The sequence below is a fragment of the Hypomesus transpacificus genome, chromosome 4 (genome assembly GCF_021917145.1).
Source record: "Hypomesus transpacificus isolate Combined female chromosome 4, fHypTra1, whole genome shotgun sequence".
Classification (NCBI taxonomy): Eukaryota; Metazoa; Chordata; class Actinopteri; order Osmeriformes; family Osmeridae; genus Hypomesus; species Hypomesus transpacificus.
The window spans coordinates 2,851,161-2,868,346 of record NC_061063.1 but is presented as its reverse complement, the minus strand read 5'-3'; the positions used below and the strand labels follow the sequence as shown (position 1 = coordinate 2,868,346).

The window sequence follows — 17,186 nt, the reverse complement described above, 5'->3', positions numbered from 1 at the left end:
CCCTAAATATAATTTTGGGTTTGGCAAGGTTGCATGAATTTAAGAAAACATCAGTTTTTAATAAGTCTCGAAAAAAACATTGTGCATTAAAACGATTGATACTATTACACTTCATTCATGTACGAGGTTTCATGAATGAAATGGAATAAGATTAGAATGAAGTTAATTCCAAAAATGTTAAAAAGTTTAACTACAATCTTTTTTGAATCAAATAATTAAAAAAAATACTCTTGACGGGCACTCCTTACCTGAACAACCCGTATTCCAGTAGGTGGCAGTCTTTCCTCTGACCCACTAACTGACTTCTAAACGGGCATGTTCAAGGTGTCCAGTTTCATGTATTTTAATTAGGGGATTTGTTACTCAAAACTAGAATATTACCTGGCTAGATCACATCCCGTATAACCTATAAAATACCCTCTTAATGTCGCTACGATAGGCTTTAATAAGGATCTGTAAAATAAGTGTATGCTAGATTAATCAAAGCATTGTAGGCTACTGTATTGCTTTATGCAAATTAAATAAATTATTGTGATGTTAAAAATGAGGGACGGCAGGGTGGGGTGACCGTTACCTGTGTCCAGGCCCAGACAGCCAGAGGTAAGCAGTGGCACCACCCTCCTCTTCCTCCACTAAGGTGAAGCACCAGTCATCCGTCCAGCAGGTGTGGTCGGAAGGGGGGAAAGGCTTTGCAGGTTCTCCTCGACCTCCAGACCCTGGGGAGGAGATTCGAGCTGCAAGCCTCCACTGACAGAGCAGGGAGCGGCTAACCAGCACCATGGTCTGGGCAAATGTGCAGCTACATGCCCAGCATGGCTACCCAGTTTCACACAGCCACCCCAGAGGAGCTCGCCCTTCAAGCATTCCCGCAGGGGCTCGCACTGGAGCTGTGGTGTCAGCATGTTTACCTCACCATGCCTCCATCCCTCAGTAAGGCCCTCTGTGAAGTTTAACAGAGGTGGTGTTTTGCACACCATACATTGTAGGTCCCATCAAGGCAATTGACTACAAAGCTTCAGCTTCAAGGAGGAGACATTTTTACTTTAAAGAAGACCCTATATCCAAATTCACCGTACTGCAGCAATGCTGCTCTATTTGGCATCACGACTACAGACATTGTCACCAAATTTGACCTGATGTCATTACCACTTGAGTATTGGCCATGGTAATTAGCAAACCCACTTAACATAGCCACAACAATCAAAACATGAACACAACATAACTAAAACACAATTCAAAACATGAATTTCAGCCTTGGAATATTGGTGTCGAATGAATCTTATTATTAAAATGTATCGAGATACGCGATCAAATATCATCGACATGTGGTGTGAGTCTGGGAAGTTATAGAAAAAATGATTATCACAAAACTGCACGTGCCTGTTTGTGTTGACACTTTGACGTGGTGACGTCACATAGGACCCCACCCCACCGGGCGCTGTTTAGTAGCATGTGAGAGCACACAATTACTGAGCAAAGTAAGGAACCTTTGACCAAAAAAGAACTGCAGAAACATCGTCCAGGATGGAGGATGCAGATCAAGGTAAAACTCTTGAGATATCATGCACGTTGACATTTGAACAAATTACAACAATTGAAAAGTGATATACTATTTGTCTCTCACTAAAATTAGCAAGCTAGCTCTGTGAGCTAGTCAGAAGTGAAACATATGCCAGCTAGCTGTCTATGTTCAGGATTCTGTAGACGGACACAAGTGATTTTGAAGTATTTAGAATACCCGGAAGAAAGCAATGTATAACACTCGCACTGTATAACAGAAATGCCGAAAGTTGCACAAATCAGGAAGTTTCGAAATTATATCCTTAAACTTTAGTAACCTTGACAAAAATTACAGTAACAAACATTAAACATGATGCAATTATGATGAAACGATGTATTATTATTATGCCATCCCAACTGGCAAATGGCTTTCTAGAATAATCTACTGCTGTGCATGCCTTGCTCTGTGACAATTTCAGAACATGGCAGAACTGTACCATATGTTGTCTCCTCAAAGGCTTTTAAATACCTCTGCCTTTCATATATTTCTCTCCACAGTCTACTTATAAACAATACTTTACAACACCAACATTTAATTAAGTATGCTTAGATTTGTCTGTATTTTACTCTATGGCTGCTGAAGGGATGCTGTGAACAATTGTTAAGTCATTATTGCGTTATTTGTGGTACACTGAATTAAGTTTCTCCATCCAAGTTGCCTTGGATTTGTGATTGGTTTTGATTGGTTTTTAAGTGGCTTTGCAAGCTTGTTTGTTAACACATTCCCACTTTTCTATATTTCTATCTTCACTTTTTACTGCTGAAAGCAACGTCAGAAGGGTGCAGCCTCGGTTTAGCATGCCTGTAGACTGTTTTGAATTATTGTTGGGCAAGGTATAACCTTTCCAGCAGTTGTGCAATGCATAATGGGAGGGCAAACTGGCACTAGTCAGTATGTGTGTATGTAAGGGGCAGGTTACCGCTCAATAGTCTTGCTAGGAGGCCAAGTCAACACAGCACCCCTCCAGGGTGTGGGAGGAGGTTGCGACACTGGTTAGATGCAGGGCCCTGCAGGTAGTGGAAAGTGCATTCTTCCTGGTCTCCTACTCCCCCTGTCTGAGTCTTGTCTGTCCCTCTGGGTCGTCCATCTGCCTCTCCTCCACGGCCTTCTCCTTCTCCACCCAGGTACACATGCATGTACTCACATGGGTACATGTGTGTGGTTCACACACGGTGGTTCCGTTTGCAAAAAGTGATGGACTGTGTTGCAATGGAAGCCACGTAGATCTCGACTGCAGTTTTGTATTTGTATATATTTGTATATGTATACAAAGTGGAACTTGAGAATATCTAGTATATATATATATATATATATAGCCTCGGATTTTAGCACTAGATATTCTCAAGTTCCACTTTGTATGATAAAAGTATATTAGTATAGCAATTTTATCTAATATAGGCAAGCACTTTTAGTTGTGCTGCCATGACATCACAGTGAAGTTCAGGTTTTTTTCTGTGTCAAAGAAGTAGCTTTCTGCTCCATGCTTTAATTAATATATATATATATATATATATATATATATATATATATATATATATATATATGTATGTGTGTGTGTGTGTGTGTGTATGTATAAATAATGCCAGTTGTGTTTACTTAGTAGTGGATGTGGCAGGTAGGTACGAGCACATGCTTAGAATGTTTTCTTGCTGTCCCATTTTAGTTTGATAGGTTATTGCTCTCCCTGGTGTCTAAGGTGTTACTCTAAAACTACATTGGTTGCCTGCTATCTTTAATACACAGCGTTGCATAACATCAACTCTGGCAATAGGCATCTCTCGGACATTGTCTTCACAAAATGAGCTTGTCAGAGGAATGCAGTCCCTGTGTAATATAAAACGGTATTTCCTGTTGAAAACCTGACCTGTCTATGTTTTCCAGGTATAACTCATGCAAGCCCTCAGTTGTTCAAGGTTGTCGTGGTAGTGCCACCATGGTTCCAACCTATCTACACTTTTAGTTGTGCTGCCATGACAACAGAGTGAAGTTCAGGGTTTGTTCTGTCAAAGAAGTAGCTTTCTGCTCCATGCTTTAACGATGACCGCTAAACGTCTTTCAATGCTCAGCACTATAACACCGGACTAATTGAAGACACCATGGTAGTTGCTTTCTGCTTTAAATAAAATATTCTCCTTATAGTGTACCTCCTAATGTAAAGTTAATACAAAATATTTCCTATATAGTCAGTTTAGGTGGCACCGTTCAATGAAGACCAGAATTTTGGTGGTTTTTTACAATAAGCAAAATAGTTAAATGGTAATGCTGAATTGTTATTGTGTCATGGAAAAAAAGATTTCTGAACGGTCAAATCTCAGTCTTCAAGCCTCTTTGGTCAGTTTAGATGGTCTTGTTGATAACAAACAGCTCTTTTTCTTTTCCCATTAATGTCTTTTCAATGTTGTTACCATTGGTAACCTACTGTACTAGCGAATGCATTCAGGGTTATGTTTTCACCACTCACAGGAAATGTCTTTCTCAGTTGGAATGTTTTAAAAGTGCATCAGACTGAGGTTCTCAAATTCCACTTTGCATGATAAAAGTACATTAGTTTAGCAATTTATGTATGGATTAAAAACACACCAAAGAACATTTAATATAGGCTAGCCAGTTTTCTTCTGCCTAAAGAAAAAATAAAGCTTTTATTCAGTTAACTGTATTGGATTAATAATTATGGAAGCAATCCTACAATCTGAGACTACCAGAAAGTGGTTTTAACACTAACATGCCCAAACATTTCAGCAAAAGTACATTTATTTAAATAAAAATGCTGAAATCCCAAAACGCTTTTATGCCTTTCAAATTGAATGCAAGACTTCACAGTATAACAGAGACAATAACAGCTGTTTCCAAAAGGGATTTGCTAAAAGAGGTGACGGCATTCAAGCTCTAGAGAATGGCTAGGCTCTAGACATCCCTGTCGGAAATTGTATTTTAATGACAACCTCATCATGTATCTATTGAATGCAGTAATGCACCCTAAATAATCCAGTTAAACACCACATCTTAGACTATTATACCACAACAAAAGGTGAGTGGCTTTTGTCTGTTGTGTGGGACTGAAGATGAGGCCGCTTGGAAGACCCTTGATGTCCTTTGTAGGTTAGGGCTATACCAGATCATTTTTGCGCATTCTTCATATGCCTTGTATACGCCTTTCTCACAAATATTGACCTGTGAATGTCAGTGCGAAACGAGGTCATGGCCCAGGTTGTTGTGATTACATTACCATTTGGCTGCACTGAGAGGGGTTTGTGACCAGAGGAAGTCTTTCAAAGGAAGCTCAATCAATGCTAGCTAATCCAGTGGCTACACTTTTGGTTGAAAATACATTGATATCATAAAGGCAAAACTTCTTCAGATACAACTCTTATCTGTTATGGGGTATGTATCCAGAATTTTGTCAAGTGAGTTTACAAAAATGTTTTAAACCAACATTCGGTCGTCTTATCTTGTGAAATTGCTGTTTAGTGCACAGACAGATCCAGGTTTTCTGGCTGGCATTGATTTTTGTAGCGGTGGAATCGGTTCTCATGTTTTCCACCTGAGCCATCTTTGTTCAGGCTCTCATTTGGAATTCCTAAAATGTTCCATGAAATAGGCCTGTCAAAAACATTTTCGAGTAAGGTTCCTCTCTTCACAACAATTATCACAGTACTAAGTGAATAGTGTCACTGGAATCATGGCAAGTCCGATTTAAGTCTCTGAATTCCCCCACTGTTCTACCGTGGGCAATGTTTTGGGTTTGTTTTCCCTCAACTTGTGAGATCTGGCCAGGTTGAGATCTCACCTGTCTGTCAGCCTCAGAGGTAAAACAGGGAGACCGAGGCGATTCCAACCTGACACAGAAGGGAGAAACTTGGGGCCTCGCTGTAAAACCAGACAGCCAACATTTTCAGAAATCCTGCCTTGCCCCAGGCTGAGTATGTCCACGTTAAAATAAGGTGTATTACAAGCATTGATCTACCCTATAATCTCAGATCTCTAAAAAAAGGCTGGGGAGAAGCTGCTTGGGGGACAGTTTTCAGTTGGGAGGAACCTCAATGAAAACGTCTCCTGTACAACTTCATTTTCTAGGTTGCGCAAAGAAAACCAAACAGGTTTTCTAGAGCCCCTTTATTGAAGGCGGACACTCGGATATCAGTAGGAGGAAATCAGGACAGATCTTTCGGGGGAGAGGAACACCTGCAAAAACCCAGAGTCTCCAGGGTCCCATCCAAACAACCGTCTCACTGTCACGGGAATCTCAGGGGAGGCCTTTTGTCTGAAAGGGGGTCACAGCATCATTTAGGGAGGACAGTCACGGTGTAGTATTTGGAATCGCCTCCTTTTGTTCCACTCGTTTCTAGAAGGAATAGTTTGTAATTTCTGAGATTAGTTTGAAATGGGGAACAAATGTGTAGGCTATCCATTTCTTTGGAAAGGCTCCTTTATTTTCAATCTTGCATGCAATATCTGCATTTTCCCCCACTCCTCAGTATCTAGGGCTGTGTTCAGAGGGCTAGGAGTATTTTAAGTGGGCCTAATCGCTGGCTCTTCCCCCATGATGCTTTGCTCTGGGAACTTTCTGGGCGTGCTTTAGTGTGAACACGGACGGGACATGAGTCGTTCAGCGTCCCATGATTCTAGTTTGTCCACTATCATGTGACACGGTGTGCCGGGAATAATTGGCTAATTGATCCTTCGCTGTGGTTCATTAACCGCCTTAAGAACCGTCTTTGTTCCCTGTTGTGGTCATGGTCGGGGCTGTTTTTGTTTTTTATTCATCAAGATGGGTCTGGCCTTTTCTAGAAAAGTGTTTTGTATTTTATTATTATTATTGTGTTCTTAAGAATGTAGTTTTTGGACAGCGGTGGGACTTTATTGAGAGACAGTTGGAGACTGAGACAGGAAAGCAGGGAGAGAGAGGGGCAGACAAGCAGGAAATAGCCTGGGCTGAAAACTAACTCTGGCCCTTGCGTTAAGGGGCACATGTTCTTCCCACGATGAGCCACCGATTTGGTTTGTTTCATTCGAGTTTATGCGGGGAATAACTGAATTTGGGTTTTTGTGTTTGTAAAAGGCTAGGTCTGAGATCTAAATGTTTTTCAATCATTCATGGACGATTTCTCTCACTTCCATATAGCTACAATAATGATGTTTGACTGTATCCATTTTGATCAAAAACTAGAACTAGAATCTCCTGTAACCAGAAGTAAATTCACGGAACTATAAATGGAGAAGTTCCTTTTTGAATCAAAATACATTGATTAAAAAGATGAATTTACAGTCTCATGTTGTCTGAATGGTTCCCCAGAGCCAGGTAGGCAGGCTATGTTAAGGTTGGTAACTACAGGGTGTTGGTCACACTAGTTACATCACTATTTATTTAGTAATAAGAGGGTAAACATCCGGGATCTGGACATTATACTGCAAGGTTCTGGTGTGTGTTCATGGGTATCTTGTCTTCCTGTCTGCGTGCTCTTTTTGTGGTGTTCTGCTGTGTGTGTGTGTGTGTGCTATACAATACTGTACAACACAATGCAGTACTGTACAGTGTGTCCTTCAAGGAACTCAGTGACTGGCAGCATTGTGAGGGCTCACTGTAACTGGACTCTCTGTAGCACAGCCATGCTAACACAGACTGACCTCCTGTCTTCCAGCTCCACTGGAAAGCCATCCCTCACTATTATCCTATTAGCCCTCAGTGTTTCTGCTATGGAACTCCTCTATTAGTGGGAGTGAGTTGGCTATGTGCTGTATATTAAAGAAGCTCAACATGGTCTGGATGGATGCTGGTGTAAGGAGACCTTTATGTAAGTTCATTATGAAGAACACAGCTAGGCCTATATGCAGGAATTTGTTATTATTAGTATTATTTTGACACAAAAGCCATCTTACACAAGCCTGTGCCTCATCCTAAAATGCTCCAAGACAGGAGACGCACTGAAGAAGAAAAAAATTAAAATAGGCCAAGTTGAGTCGGTTTTTTGTTTTGAAATGGCATTCAATACAAGGCCCAGACCTAGTACCACTCTCTATTCAAGACTGAGGTTTCACAGCCCGAGGGGGATGCAATGGAGAGCTATAGTCTAACTGAAGTGTGTAAGAGTTTCCATCATGGAAACAGAATGCAGCTGCTTGCATCGATAGAGACCTGTGTGTGTGTGTGTTTGTATATATATATGTGTGTGTGTGTGTGTGAGAGAGAGACTGCTGGCAGTACTGATTCCAAGGACACCATTTCTAAACCCCTATGCTAAAGTGAGGTCATCTTTTGTGATTGTGTGTAGCATTGATATGTATGTAACACACACAGTCAGTGACACGCACACTGTTGCAAGTGTGCACACACACACACATGCCGGGATTCACATACACACAAACACACACACAGTGACGCACACAGCCCCCGTTTACTTTTCCACGCACTGTAGGATATATAGTGTTTTACACTAGCTGTAGCACGACTCCCAAGCTGGACAGTTTGAACTGGATTAGCGGAGCTGTAATCTGGGACACAGCAGATTATGCCTTCTATCTCACGGACTTGCCCGTCGAGTCACGTGACCACCCATCAAACGGGACCTCATTTTTCCTGAGATGACAAGATGGATGACGGAGGGGAGGGCGGGCGGCAGAGACAGAGAGAGAGAGAGAGAGAGAGAGGAGCGAGACATCGAGGCTGGGATAGTGTCGCTGTCGCACGGAGGGGGCTACGCGTCCACGGCTAACGCTAACCGGCGAGCGTCCTCTTTTGACCAAGCCCACGGACCTATGCCACGTTGGCCTTTGGGATTCCCGTGAGAGAAAGAGAGGGAGACCGAGGGGGAGGAGGAGGAGGAGGGACCGGGGCGAGGCTGAGGTAACTTATTAACACAGGAATGGAGTGACACCCCGGAAGAACCGTCACATGATCCTGCTGACACGCACACTCTGCGGTTGGAGCTGGAGCGCACACACACACACACACACACTCATTAATACACTCACGCGCACCCACTAAGATCCGTTCTGTCGCACACAAACACACGCACACGCGTAGTGTCTTTCCTTTCATTCGCACACACCTTTAAACGCACACACACACACACACTCACGCATGGTGACACAGTCCTCGAGAGAGGACGGACTGAGCAGTAAACAAGGGGCCGAGATCACGCGCCCAATCACATGCAGACAATCAGCGTCCAGAGTGTGTGTGCGTGTGTGTGCCGACGGGAGCCCAGCCGGGTCAGGGCTGGTGAGCGAGGGCAGCATGGATCCTCTCCTGGAGGAGTACACGTCTCCGTTTGACTTTGAGCAAGGCGTCAACAACAGCTACCTCTACCTCTCCCCAGACCTCAACGTCACCCCGCCCGGCTCGCCTGGGGCGGCTGTCCGAGGTAAACCCTCTGTGTGTGTGTGTGTGTGACGTGTACAGTTAGTGGTGAAGGGGGTGGGGGGAGGGTAGTGGTGTTTGTGAGAGCAAGATTTTTTCGGGGGGTGGACCGTGTGTGCGCGTGCGTGTTGATGTTTGATTGCAGCGTCGGTGTTGACAGCTACATTGTGTCGGCTCCAGGCACCAGATTGATGACTTTTGGAGAGAGGGTGTGGGGGAGGGCATGAGAGGATATGGAAGGAGAGATCCTTGGAGTGTGTGAACCTGTGTGTACTGTACTACATGTCATGAGCATCACATCCCTGACCTATTCAGTGAGACCTGCTGTCAGGAGCAGATGTCCAACATACGATGGTATTGGTCTCTGGTCAAGCTCACTTTAAGCACTCTGAGCAAAGAGAGCTGTAGCACTTTGAAGGGGCTTGATGAAGCCAAGGCCAGATAAAAACAGATTTATATTGTTCTGTGCAGGTTTTAGATAGATAGAGAAATGGAAGATAGAAAGAGAAATGGAAGATAGAAAGTAGACATTGTCTATCATTAGTTTGAAAAATATTGACCCAACTATTTATAAAAAATATATATATTTGACGTGATTACTATGCAAATAGGATCGGCTATTGTAATGTAAATCCAGTCAGCTGCGAAGAGAAATAATTAAAATGCTTAAATTTTTTTACTAAATACCAAACAGCCGCTTGTCTGACGTGATAAAGCTCTCATGCTGGCTTGCTTCATTAGACCGTGAGCTTTGTTTGTTCTGACTGTAATTATGGCTTTGACGAGTCTCCCGAGCCAAGCCCCGTGGGATGAGCGACTGTGATAGCGGGCTGCGTGATCGTAAGAAGGATTCAATTGTGCGTAAAAGGGCGATGCTCTTGAAGGAAAGGGAAGCCGTGTGAGATGTTATGAGGCCAGGCCTCTTCTGGCTCACCGGTGTGGACACATGATAGAGACCTCCCGCAGATATGTGAAGCCCACCAAGCCTGTTTTTCCCTCCTAATGACTGCTATGCATGTTCAGGTACAACCTAGCCTACGTCTACATTGTGGTGAGAGAGTGGGGGGGTGAGGTGGGGTGGCAGGCGAGTGTGGGCTTGTTTGACTGCCTCTCTATCTCCATCTCTTTGGACTCGGAAGAATCCCTGGGAAATAATAGGCGAGGTGTAACCGCAAATTTCTTCATGTCGGTCATGGGTAAACAGCACGGAGTTGACTCTCCTGAACCCTGGTCCTGTTGCTGTCCCCCTGAGTGAGGTGTCAGGTGACACAGTTGCCTGTCACTGTGAGGGCTGGGGAGGGGGAGGGGGAGAGAGAGGGAGGGGGAGGTGGCACCTAATTGCTACTGCCGTGCCGTCAGAAGAATGCAGGAGAGAGGAAAGGAGAGATGAGGAACAGAGAGGGCTGTGCGTGGGTCGGGACCAGGTGGAAAGAATGAGCTCCCGGGAAGGTGGGTATGCGGAACCGCCAGGTAGATGTGGCCAGCGAGCTTCAACTACATGACTGCACGCATTCCTAGAGGAACTCTTCAGACCCACACTTGGCAGTTTCCCCCAATGATATATCCACATACAAAAAGGGGACCTTCTTGTTGACATTCCAGCCAATCAAACATGTCCATACGCGTACGCTGTCGAGGGAGTTAGCCCATCAGTTTTTCAATTCACACGGTCGAAAAGTGTGAATTAGCCTTAACTAAGCAGGCTCAAGGATTAAGTTAGAGTGTTTGCCCTACAGCGTACTGAACTGGTATAGACAGATCAGCCTTTAAAGGTCTTCCAGGGTCAAAAACAAACAGCTTTCTCCGTTTTGGAGGGTTCGAGGCGTTTCCCCTGCTGAAGAAATCTGTTGGTGCACGCAGGAATGTGAAGAGGTAAAAAATAAAAAATCTGACTCCTCAAACAGACACTCTTGCAACAAGCTACTCTATTCACTGTCACAAACACACATTCAATGTGAACACGGCCACATCGATTCGATGTCATTCAGTTCCCGTTGGAGTTGGAACTTGAGCCCCCCCCAAAAAGAAAAGTAGTAGCCTCCCAAAACAAACGTCATGTGATTTATTTGTTTACCCACAAACAAGCGTCTTGGAACATCCCAAAATGAAAGGCTTCCCGTCGCGGAGGCGGACTGGATGGATATCAGATCACGTCTTTCTCATTTTAGGAGGACGTCACAACGGTTGACCCGTGCCGTATACGGGTCCAAACCACAAGACTCCCATTAGGAAGTGGACGCAGGAAAAGTACATTGCAACCATGTGATAAGCCCAAGCTCTGGCTTGAGGCCTGTAGTCACTAAGGCGTATAGTCATCACCGCCCTGTCCTCCAGCCCACCCAAAACCCCCATCGACAAAGTACTGTTTGTGTGTGTGTGCTACTGCTTCCAGCAGTAAATGACTACAGCGGTGCGTGTGTGTGCATGCACCTGCCCTTGAGCAGGTGTCCATCATAAAAGAGCATCTTGTTGGATCTCCTCCCCCCCTCTCTCCCGTCATCCTCTCACGCCTGCCTGCTACCTTTTGAATCCACAAGATCAATACAACTCCAGCCTCACGGCCAGTCTGAGTCCTTACCCATAGAGGGGACCTTGCTAGCTACCGACATATCTAATGCTTGTATTTATTTTTGCTTTTTCTTCCACCTGCTATCTCTCTCGCTCTCGCTCCCTCTCTCGCTCTCGCTCCCTCTCTCGCTCCCTCTCTCGCTCCCGCTCTCGCTCCCTCTCTCGCTCGCTCTCGCTCCCTCTCTCGCTCTCTCTCTTTCTCGCTCTCTCGCTCTCTTCCTCTCACACTGTTTCTCTCTTTATCTGTGCTCTTTCCCTCTTTCTCCCTTGTGCCCCCCTCCCTCCTCCAGGTGCCCAGAGGCCAGAGTCGCTGGCCGAGGTGGGGGAGGACGCGGTGACCACGGTGGGCCAGTCTGCCCCCGCCCTGACGGAGCAGGAGAAAGAGGAGCTAAGAGAAGAGCTGGCAAAGGTCAGGGCTCAGGGCTCTGGGTTTAGCCTCAGGTCTACCTTTGTGGTTGTGTTGTTCTGAGGTCGACATTAATTCATATCGGTGTTTGTACTGTTGCGTTGTTCATCGTTTTATTGTGTAGCCCTACTAAGTTGATGTGTCCGTTTGCCAAGGGAGGCAAAAATTGACCCTGTCTCCGTTAGCTGAGTGTGTGTGTGTGTGTCCAGGTGGAGGATGAGATCCTGACCCTGTCCCAGGTCCTGGCTGCCAAAGAGAAGCAGGTGGCGGAGATGAAGAGGAAGCTAGGCATCACCTCCCTCAACGAGCTCAAACAGAACCTGACCAAGGGCTGGCAGGAGGTCACGACCTCAGCCGCGTAGGTGCCGCCCCCCCAAGCCCTCCTCACGCCCTCACCTCCCATCTCCACACTATCCCTCACCTCCCATCTCCACACTATCCCTCAGCTCCCATCCCCACACTATCCCTCACCTCCCATCTCCACACTATCCCTCACCTCCCATCTCCACACTATCCCTCACCTCCCATCTACACACTATCCCTCACCTCCCATCCCCACACTATTCCCTCACCTCCCATCTCCACACTATCCCCTCACCTCCCATCTCCACACTATCCCTCACCTCCCATCTCCACACTATCCCTCACCTCCCATCGCCACACTATCCCTCACCTCCCATCTCCACACTATCCCCTCACCTCCCATCTCCACACTATCCCTCACCTCCCATCGCCACACTATCCCTTACCGACCCTCTCATCTGCCTTTTCCCTCTCTGTCACTGGTGCTCTCTCTCTTTCACTCTCTCTCTCCCTCTCTGTCTCTCTCTCTATCTCTCTCTCTTTGTCTCTCTGTCTGTCTGTCTCTCTGTCTCTTTCTCTCTCACTCTCTCTGTCTCTCTGCCTCCTACCTCTCAGCTATAAGAAGACCTCAGAGACACTGTCTCAGGCGGGCCAGAAGGCCACAGCAGCCTTCTCCAGCGTGGGCTCTGCCATCAGCAGGAAGCTGGAGGACGTCAGGTAGGTGACCCAGGATAGACGCCTGGGGGGACGGGGGGACGACCACAAGGAGACAAGGAAAGGATGACACTGGTGTTTTAGATAGGCCCCCCATAGGTCATTGATAAGAGAGAGAGTCCTCTGTTAATCCCACCCACCCTACCCCAGCTTGCTCCTGCTTGCAACTCCTAGTCATGCTATAGCTTTCCATGATCCATACAGGTGATGGTGTAGTTGTACTAATAGAACACTGTTAAATAATTTTAACAGTCCTCACTGGTGTGTGTGTGTGTTTGTGTAGATACTGTATAATGTATATATATATATATATTTACATACAAACATGCATGCATCTCTTTAATCCCAACCTTGGCATTTTGCAGGTTGCAGTCCAATTCCTTTGGGTAAGACTGCCCCTGTGCTAATGTCCTCTAGACAGGCCGTGTTCTCCCTGTCAAGGGGCACTCTCCATAGTGAGTACAAGACACTGTCAGCGCTGTTGTAATAAACAAATCTCAATGTTTCAAAACGTGAAATATGTCTCATTCATTTGGCTGGGGCTAGTTAAGCAGCCTCAGCCTTGCCATTGAGCACAGACCAAACAGCCTTAGGCCGCCTGATGTTTAGCTTTTAAAGCTGAAATATTGAACTCACCGTTCACCTCAGGTGGAATGTTGACAGTGCTGACTCAATCATTAGCTCCACTTATGGGGGTGCGTTTGTTCTGCTGTGTACACTGTTCTCAGGGATCCACTAAGGTGGGATCTGCATGTTGCTGATTGTGTCTTTAAGTCGTCAGGTATTGTTGTGATTCTCCACTCTCCTTCCTTTGCCTCTAGTTCTCTTTCTGTCGGTCTCTCTCTCTCTCTCTCTCTCTCGCTCTCTTGCTCTCTCTCTCTCTCTCTCACCATCTCGCTCTCTCTCTCTCTCTCTCTCTCTCTCTCTCTCTCTCTCTCTCTCACCATCTCGCTCTCTCTCACCATCTCGCTCTCTCTCTCTCTCACCATCTCGCTCTCTCTCTCTCACCATCTCGCTCTCTCTCTCTCTCACCATCTCTTTCTCTCTCTCACCATCTCTCTCTCTCTTTCCGTTCTCTCTCACCATCTCTCTCTCACGTCTTTCTCTCTGTGTACTGCTTGCTGGTATGTTCGGTAATAAACCAGTGCGTGTTGAAGTGTTTTCTGCACACAAAAAAAATCCATTCAAATATTGATTATGTGCACAACTAGGTATTGATTTATTACATTTTTCACCCCAGCCTCTAAATTCACCACCTCGTCAAAGGATATGACTTACGACAGACAGATTTCTTCATAGCATATTGCTGTCCGGAACTGCATGATTTTGCATGTATATAGTGTTGTAGTTGAATGCAAAGGTGTCGAATGCATGTTATCTGTTGTGTTCACCACCGGATCTGACCCCTTAACCTTTTCAATGGCCATACATGTGTGCATGTTTAGGTTCCAGTAGAACAGTGTAGACCTGACCACACATTAATAACACAGTTCATCTCAATGTTTCCTCCAAGTCCAACCTGGTTTCCTATCAGGATGATGATCTCCATAAACTCCCCTGGACTGATCTCTCAGACTCTGATCCTCCAGGAAATGAATGTGGGATCATGAATAGCTATCACTCATGGCTCAAGGAAGGGATGAAGATGGGAACAAAACGTGTGCTTGTCTTTCTGTCTATTCTCACTAACACTGCGCCGCTAGCTGCCCTTGCTAACCCCTTTCTCCTGTCCTTTAATGCTGTCGGATAGCATACGCTCTTTGCAGCACTCTGCTAGCATGCCGGTTATGAGGTATGTCTCTCTCTCGCACACGCACACCCTCACACACACACACATTGTCATGATGGGTTTTCCGGTTAAAACAAAGGTTGATGAGGTCCTTCTCTTAAAAATTGATTTGAAGCCTTCTGTCAAATGTACACTTCACAGGAGGTGCATTACGCGATTATTTCCCGGCTGCAGTCTTTCCCGCACCTTCTGGCCATACATCCTGCCCTGTGTTCTCTGGGCAGAATAGGATCCAGTGCATCAGAAGAGCAGGGAATGGAATGCGCTCACCTTTAGTCTTTTGCCATGCCGCACAGCTGCACAGGCATCAAATGGGGGGGTCAGATCGCTGAGCGGTTAGGGAGTCGGGCTATTAATCAGAAGGTTGTTGGTTCGATTCCCGGCCGTGCAAAATGACCTTGTGTCCTTGGGCACTTCACCCTACTTGCCTCGGGGAGAATGTCCCTGTACTTACTGTAAGTCGCTCTGGATACGAGCGTCTGCTATATGTAAATGTCAATAACCTAAGCCCTGAGCTCAGGACAAACGCACGCTTCCCAACCGCTGAGCACGCGAGCGTGTCCGGCCGGCCCACAGCTCTCTCCACGTTAGCGTCCTATACTGTAGGCCAGGTGAGGGAGGGGCCACCGCCTGTTGCCATGGCAATGTCCGTCTTCCTGATGATTTGACCCTCCCCGTGTCACTTCCTCTGTAGAAACACGCCCACCTTCAAGTCATTTGAGGAGAAAGTGGACACTTTAAAGGTAAAGGATGAGAACAGTGAGTAAACCTGAACTTAGATGTGAACAAAATTCGATTTGTAATATTGTTGAAATATGAATGCTTTACTTTTATAATTTTGACAAAGTTGTATGCATTTCCAAAAATATATTTAATACATGACTTTATTTATATATGACGACGAGAAGATGTCTAATATTGTTGATGAGGCCCAGAGACTGTTGCCCTACTGGGATCAATAGAGTTTATTGAATCAGTGATTAGCATCAGTGCCAGTTTTATAGCCGTACAATAAACACTTCTCTTGATCCATAACTTTGATTAGGCCTCAAAGATTTCTTGTGACAAATATTTGATCAAAATCTATGACTTGGGTTTACCTATACACCCCCTTTTTTGCATTTTTTTTTTCTTCTCCTTTTCTGTCCCCAGACGAAGATAAGTCCAACAGTGTCTCAGGGTGATCTTGAGGAGGAGGGGAACGCCACGCCGACCTCCGACCCTGTGGTGACCCAGCCGGAAGCCTCCCCCATTCAGGACGGACAGCTCCACTGAGACCAAGCTCCCCTCCCTGACCACCCCTCCTCATGACCCTTGACCTACTGCCCTGCGTTTCCTCCACAAGACCTCTCCCCCCTGCCCCCTGTCTCTGAACCCAGTCTGTCCACCTTTTATTCTCTGCCTATCCTCTGCCTGTCCTCCTCCAGCACTAAACAGCACCTAACACCAAAAATGTTTTCAGAAAATGACCATTCGAAGAACCCTTAAAACTTATAAGATTGGATAAATGAGTTTTCATTAGAGTTGAAGTACTATTTAGGCACCTGCACATAACAGACAATTAAAGACTAGGGTAGAAACGGGCTCCACCAATGATCAGTGTCCTAACATTAAAAGTACCTTTTATTAATCCTAATCTGTCTACTCTGGCCTCAAATCCTAACATCAAATTGGTTCAAGTGTTTGTGTTTTCTTGTACAGAACTACCCTTGTATTATGGAAAAGTAGGCTGTGCTGTATTTGGAAGCCAACTGAATGCATGGTAGTCATCTTGCACTGGAATGGATCTATTTTTCTCTGCAATATAAACTTGGTTTAAGGTGTTTGCTGCGCCCAGCAATACTCCACTAAGCAGTCGTGAGTAGATGAAAGAAATAGATTAAAGTTTAAATCTAATAGTATCACCATGCCTCTGCAACAAGCTATGTGGGAGACTGTGAGGTTGATTTGGGATTGATCAGAACTGCTTTGGCATGAGGGTAGATTGAATTTGGCATCATTAATCACCTAGATCACGTTTGACTCACTGATCCAATACATTAACACCCATTTCTCACCCTACTACATTGATGCCAAGGCTGAACATATGGCCCACTGCTTAATGCTGATCCCGGCTCAGTTCTGCGTTCTGCTTGCATATCATGAAGCCTTTCATCTGCTGATCCCAGATCTGTTCTTCTGTGTGGCTGCTGCACATCCACTGCAGAGTCCAGCCTTAACCTTAGGTCATCGTAATCTACATGTCAGTTGTTCCTGTCTAGTTACTAAGCACTTCTCTTTTTTTGATAGTGAGTAGGCCAGCCTACACACACACACATACACCCACACAGAGACAGTCCCCTCTATGAAGATAGCGTGGAGAAGTCACTGGATGTTATTTTGCTATTCTGTTGTTGAATTCTTTGGATAAGAAAACCTCCTCCAATGTCATGTTTACTTTCTCTGAAGAATGTATAATTTTCCTTATATAAACTAGATTAATACTGGA

General features: G+C 45.3%; 1 protein-coding gene across 5 annotated transcripts; it reads left to right on the top strand.

Annotated features, from left to right (window-relative positions):
- Nucleotides 1-1,408: 1,408 nt before the first annotated feature.
- Nucleotides 1,409-17,186, top strand: tpd52 (tumor protein D52). Of its 5 annotated transcripts, XM_047019075.1 has the most exons (8): nucleotides 8,765-8,922; nucleotides 11,777-11,895; nucleotides 12,102-12,250; nucleotides 12,811-12,912; nucleotides 13,275-13,295; nucleotides 14,660-14,701; nucleotides 15,393-15,441; nucleotides 15,851-17,186. In XM_047019075.1, exons 1-8 carry the CDS (start codon nucleotides 8,796-8,798, stop codon nucleotides 15,971-15,973), a joined length of 732 nt encoding a protein of 243 aa, XP_046875031.1. In that variant the 5' UTR covers nucleotides 8,765-8,795; the 3' UTR covers nucleotides 15,974-17,186. The 5 variants fall into 5 exon arrangements, with proteins under 5 accessions (XP_046875029.1, XP_046875027.1, XP_046875030.1 ...); XM_047019073.1 differs by lacking the exons at nucleotides 8,765-8,922; nucleotides 14,660-14,701 and adding an exon at nucleotides 1,409-1,543 and having other exon boundaries at nucleotides 15,393-15,457; XM_047019071.1 differs by lacking the exons at nucleotides 8,765-8,922; nucleotides 14,660-14,701 and adding an exon at nucleotides 1,410-1,543.

Bases quoted from the DNA above. Each gene is read 5' to 3' on its own strand.
- tpd52 (XM_047019075.1), top strand. From the start codon at position 8,796: ATGGATCCTCTCCTGGAGGAGTACACGTCTCCGTTTGACTTTGAGCAA. The intron at 8,923-11,776 runs GTAAACCCTCTG...TCCCTCCTCCAG, and splicing joins GCCTGGGGCGGCTGTCCGAG to GTGCCCAGAGGCCAGAGTCG. The intron at 12,913-13,274 runs GTAGGTGACCCA...GGCATTTTGCAG, and splicing joins AGGAAGCTGGAGGACGTCAG to GTTGCAGTCCAATTCCTTTG.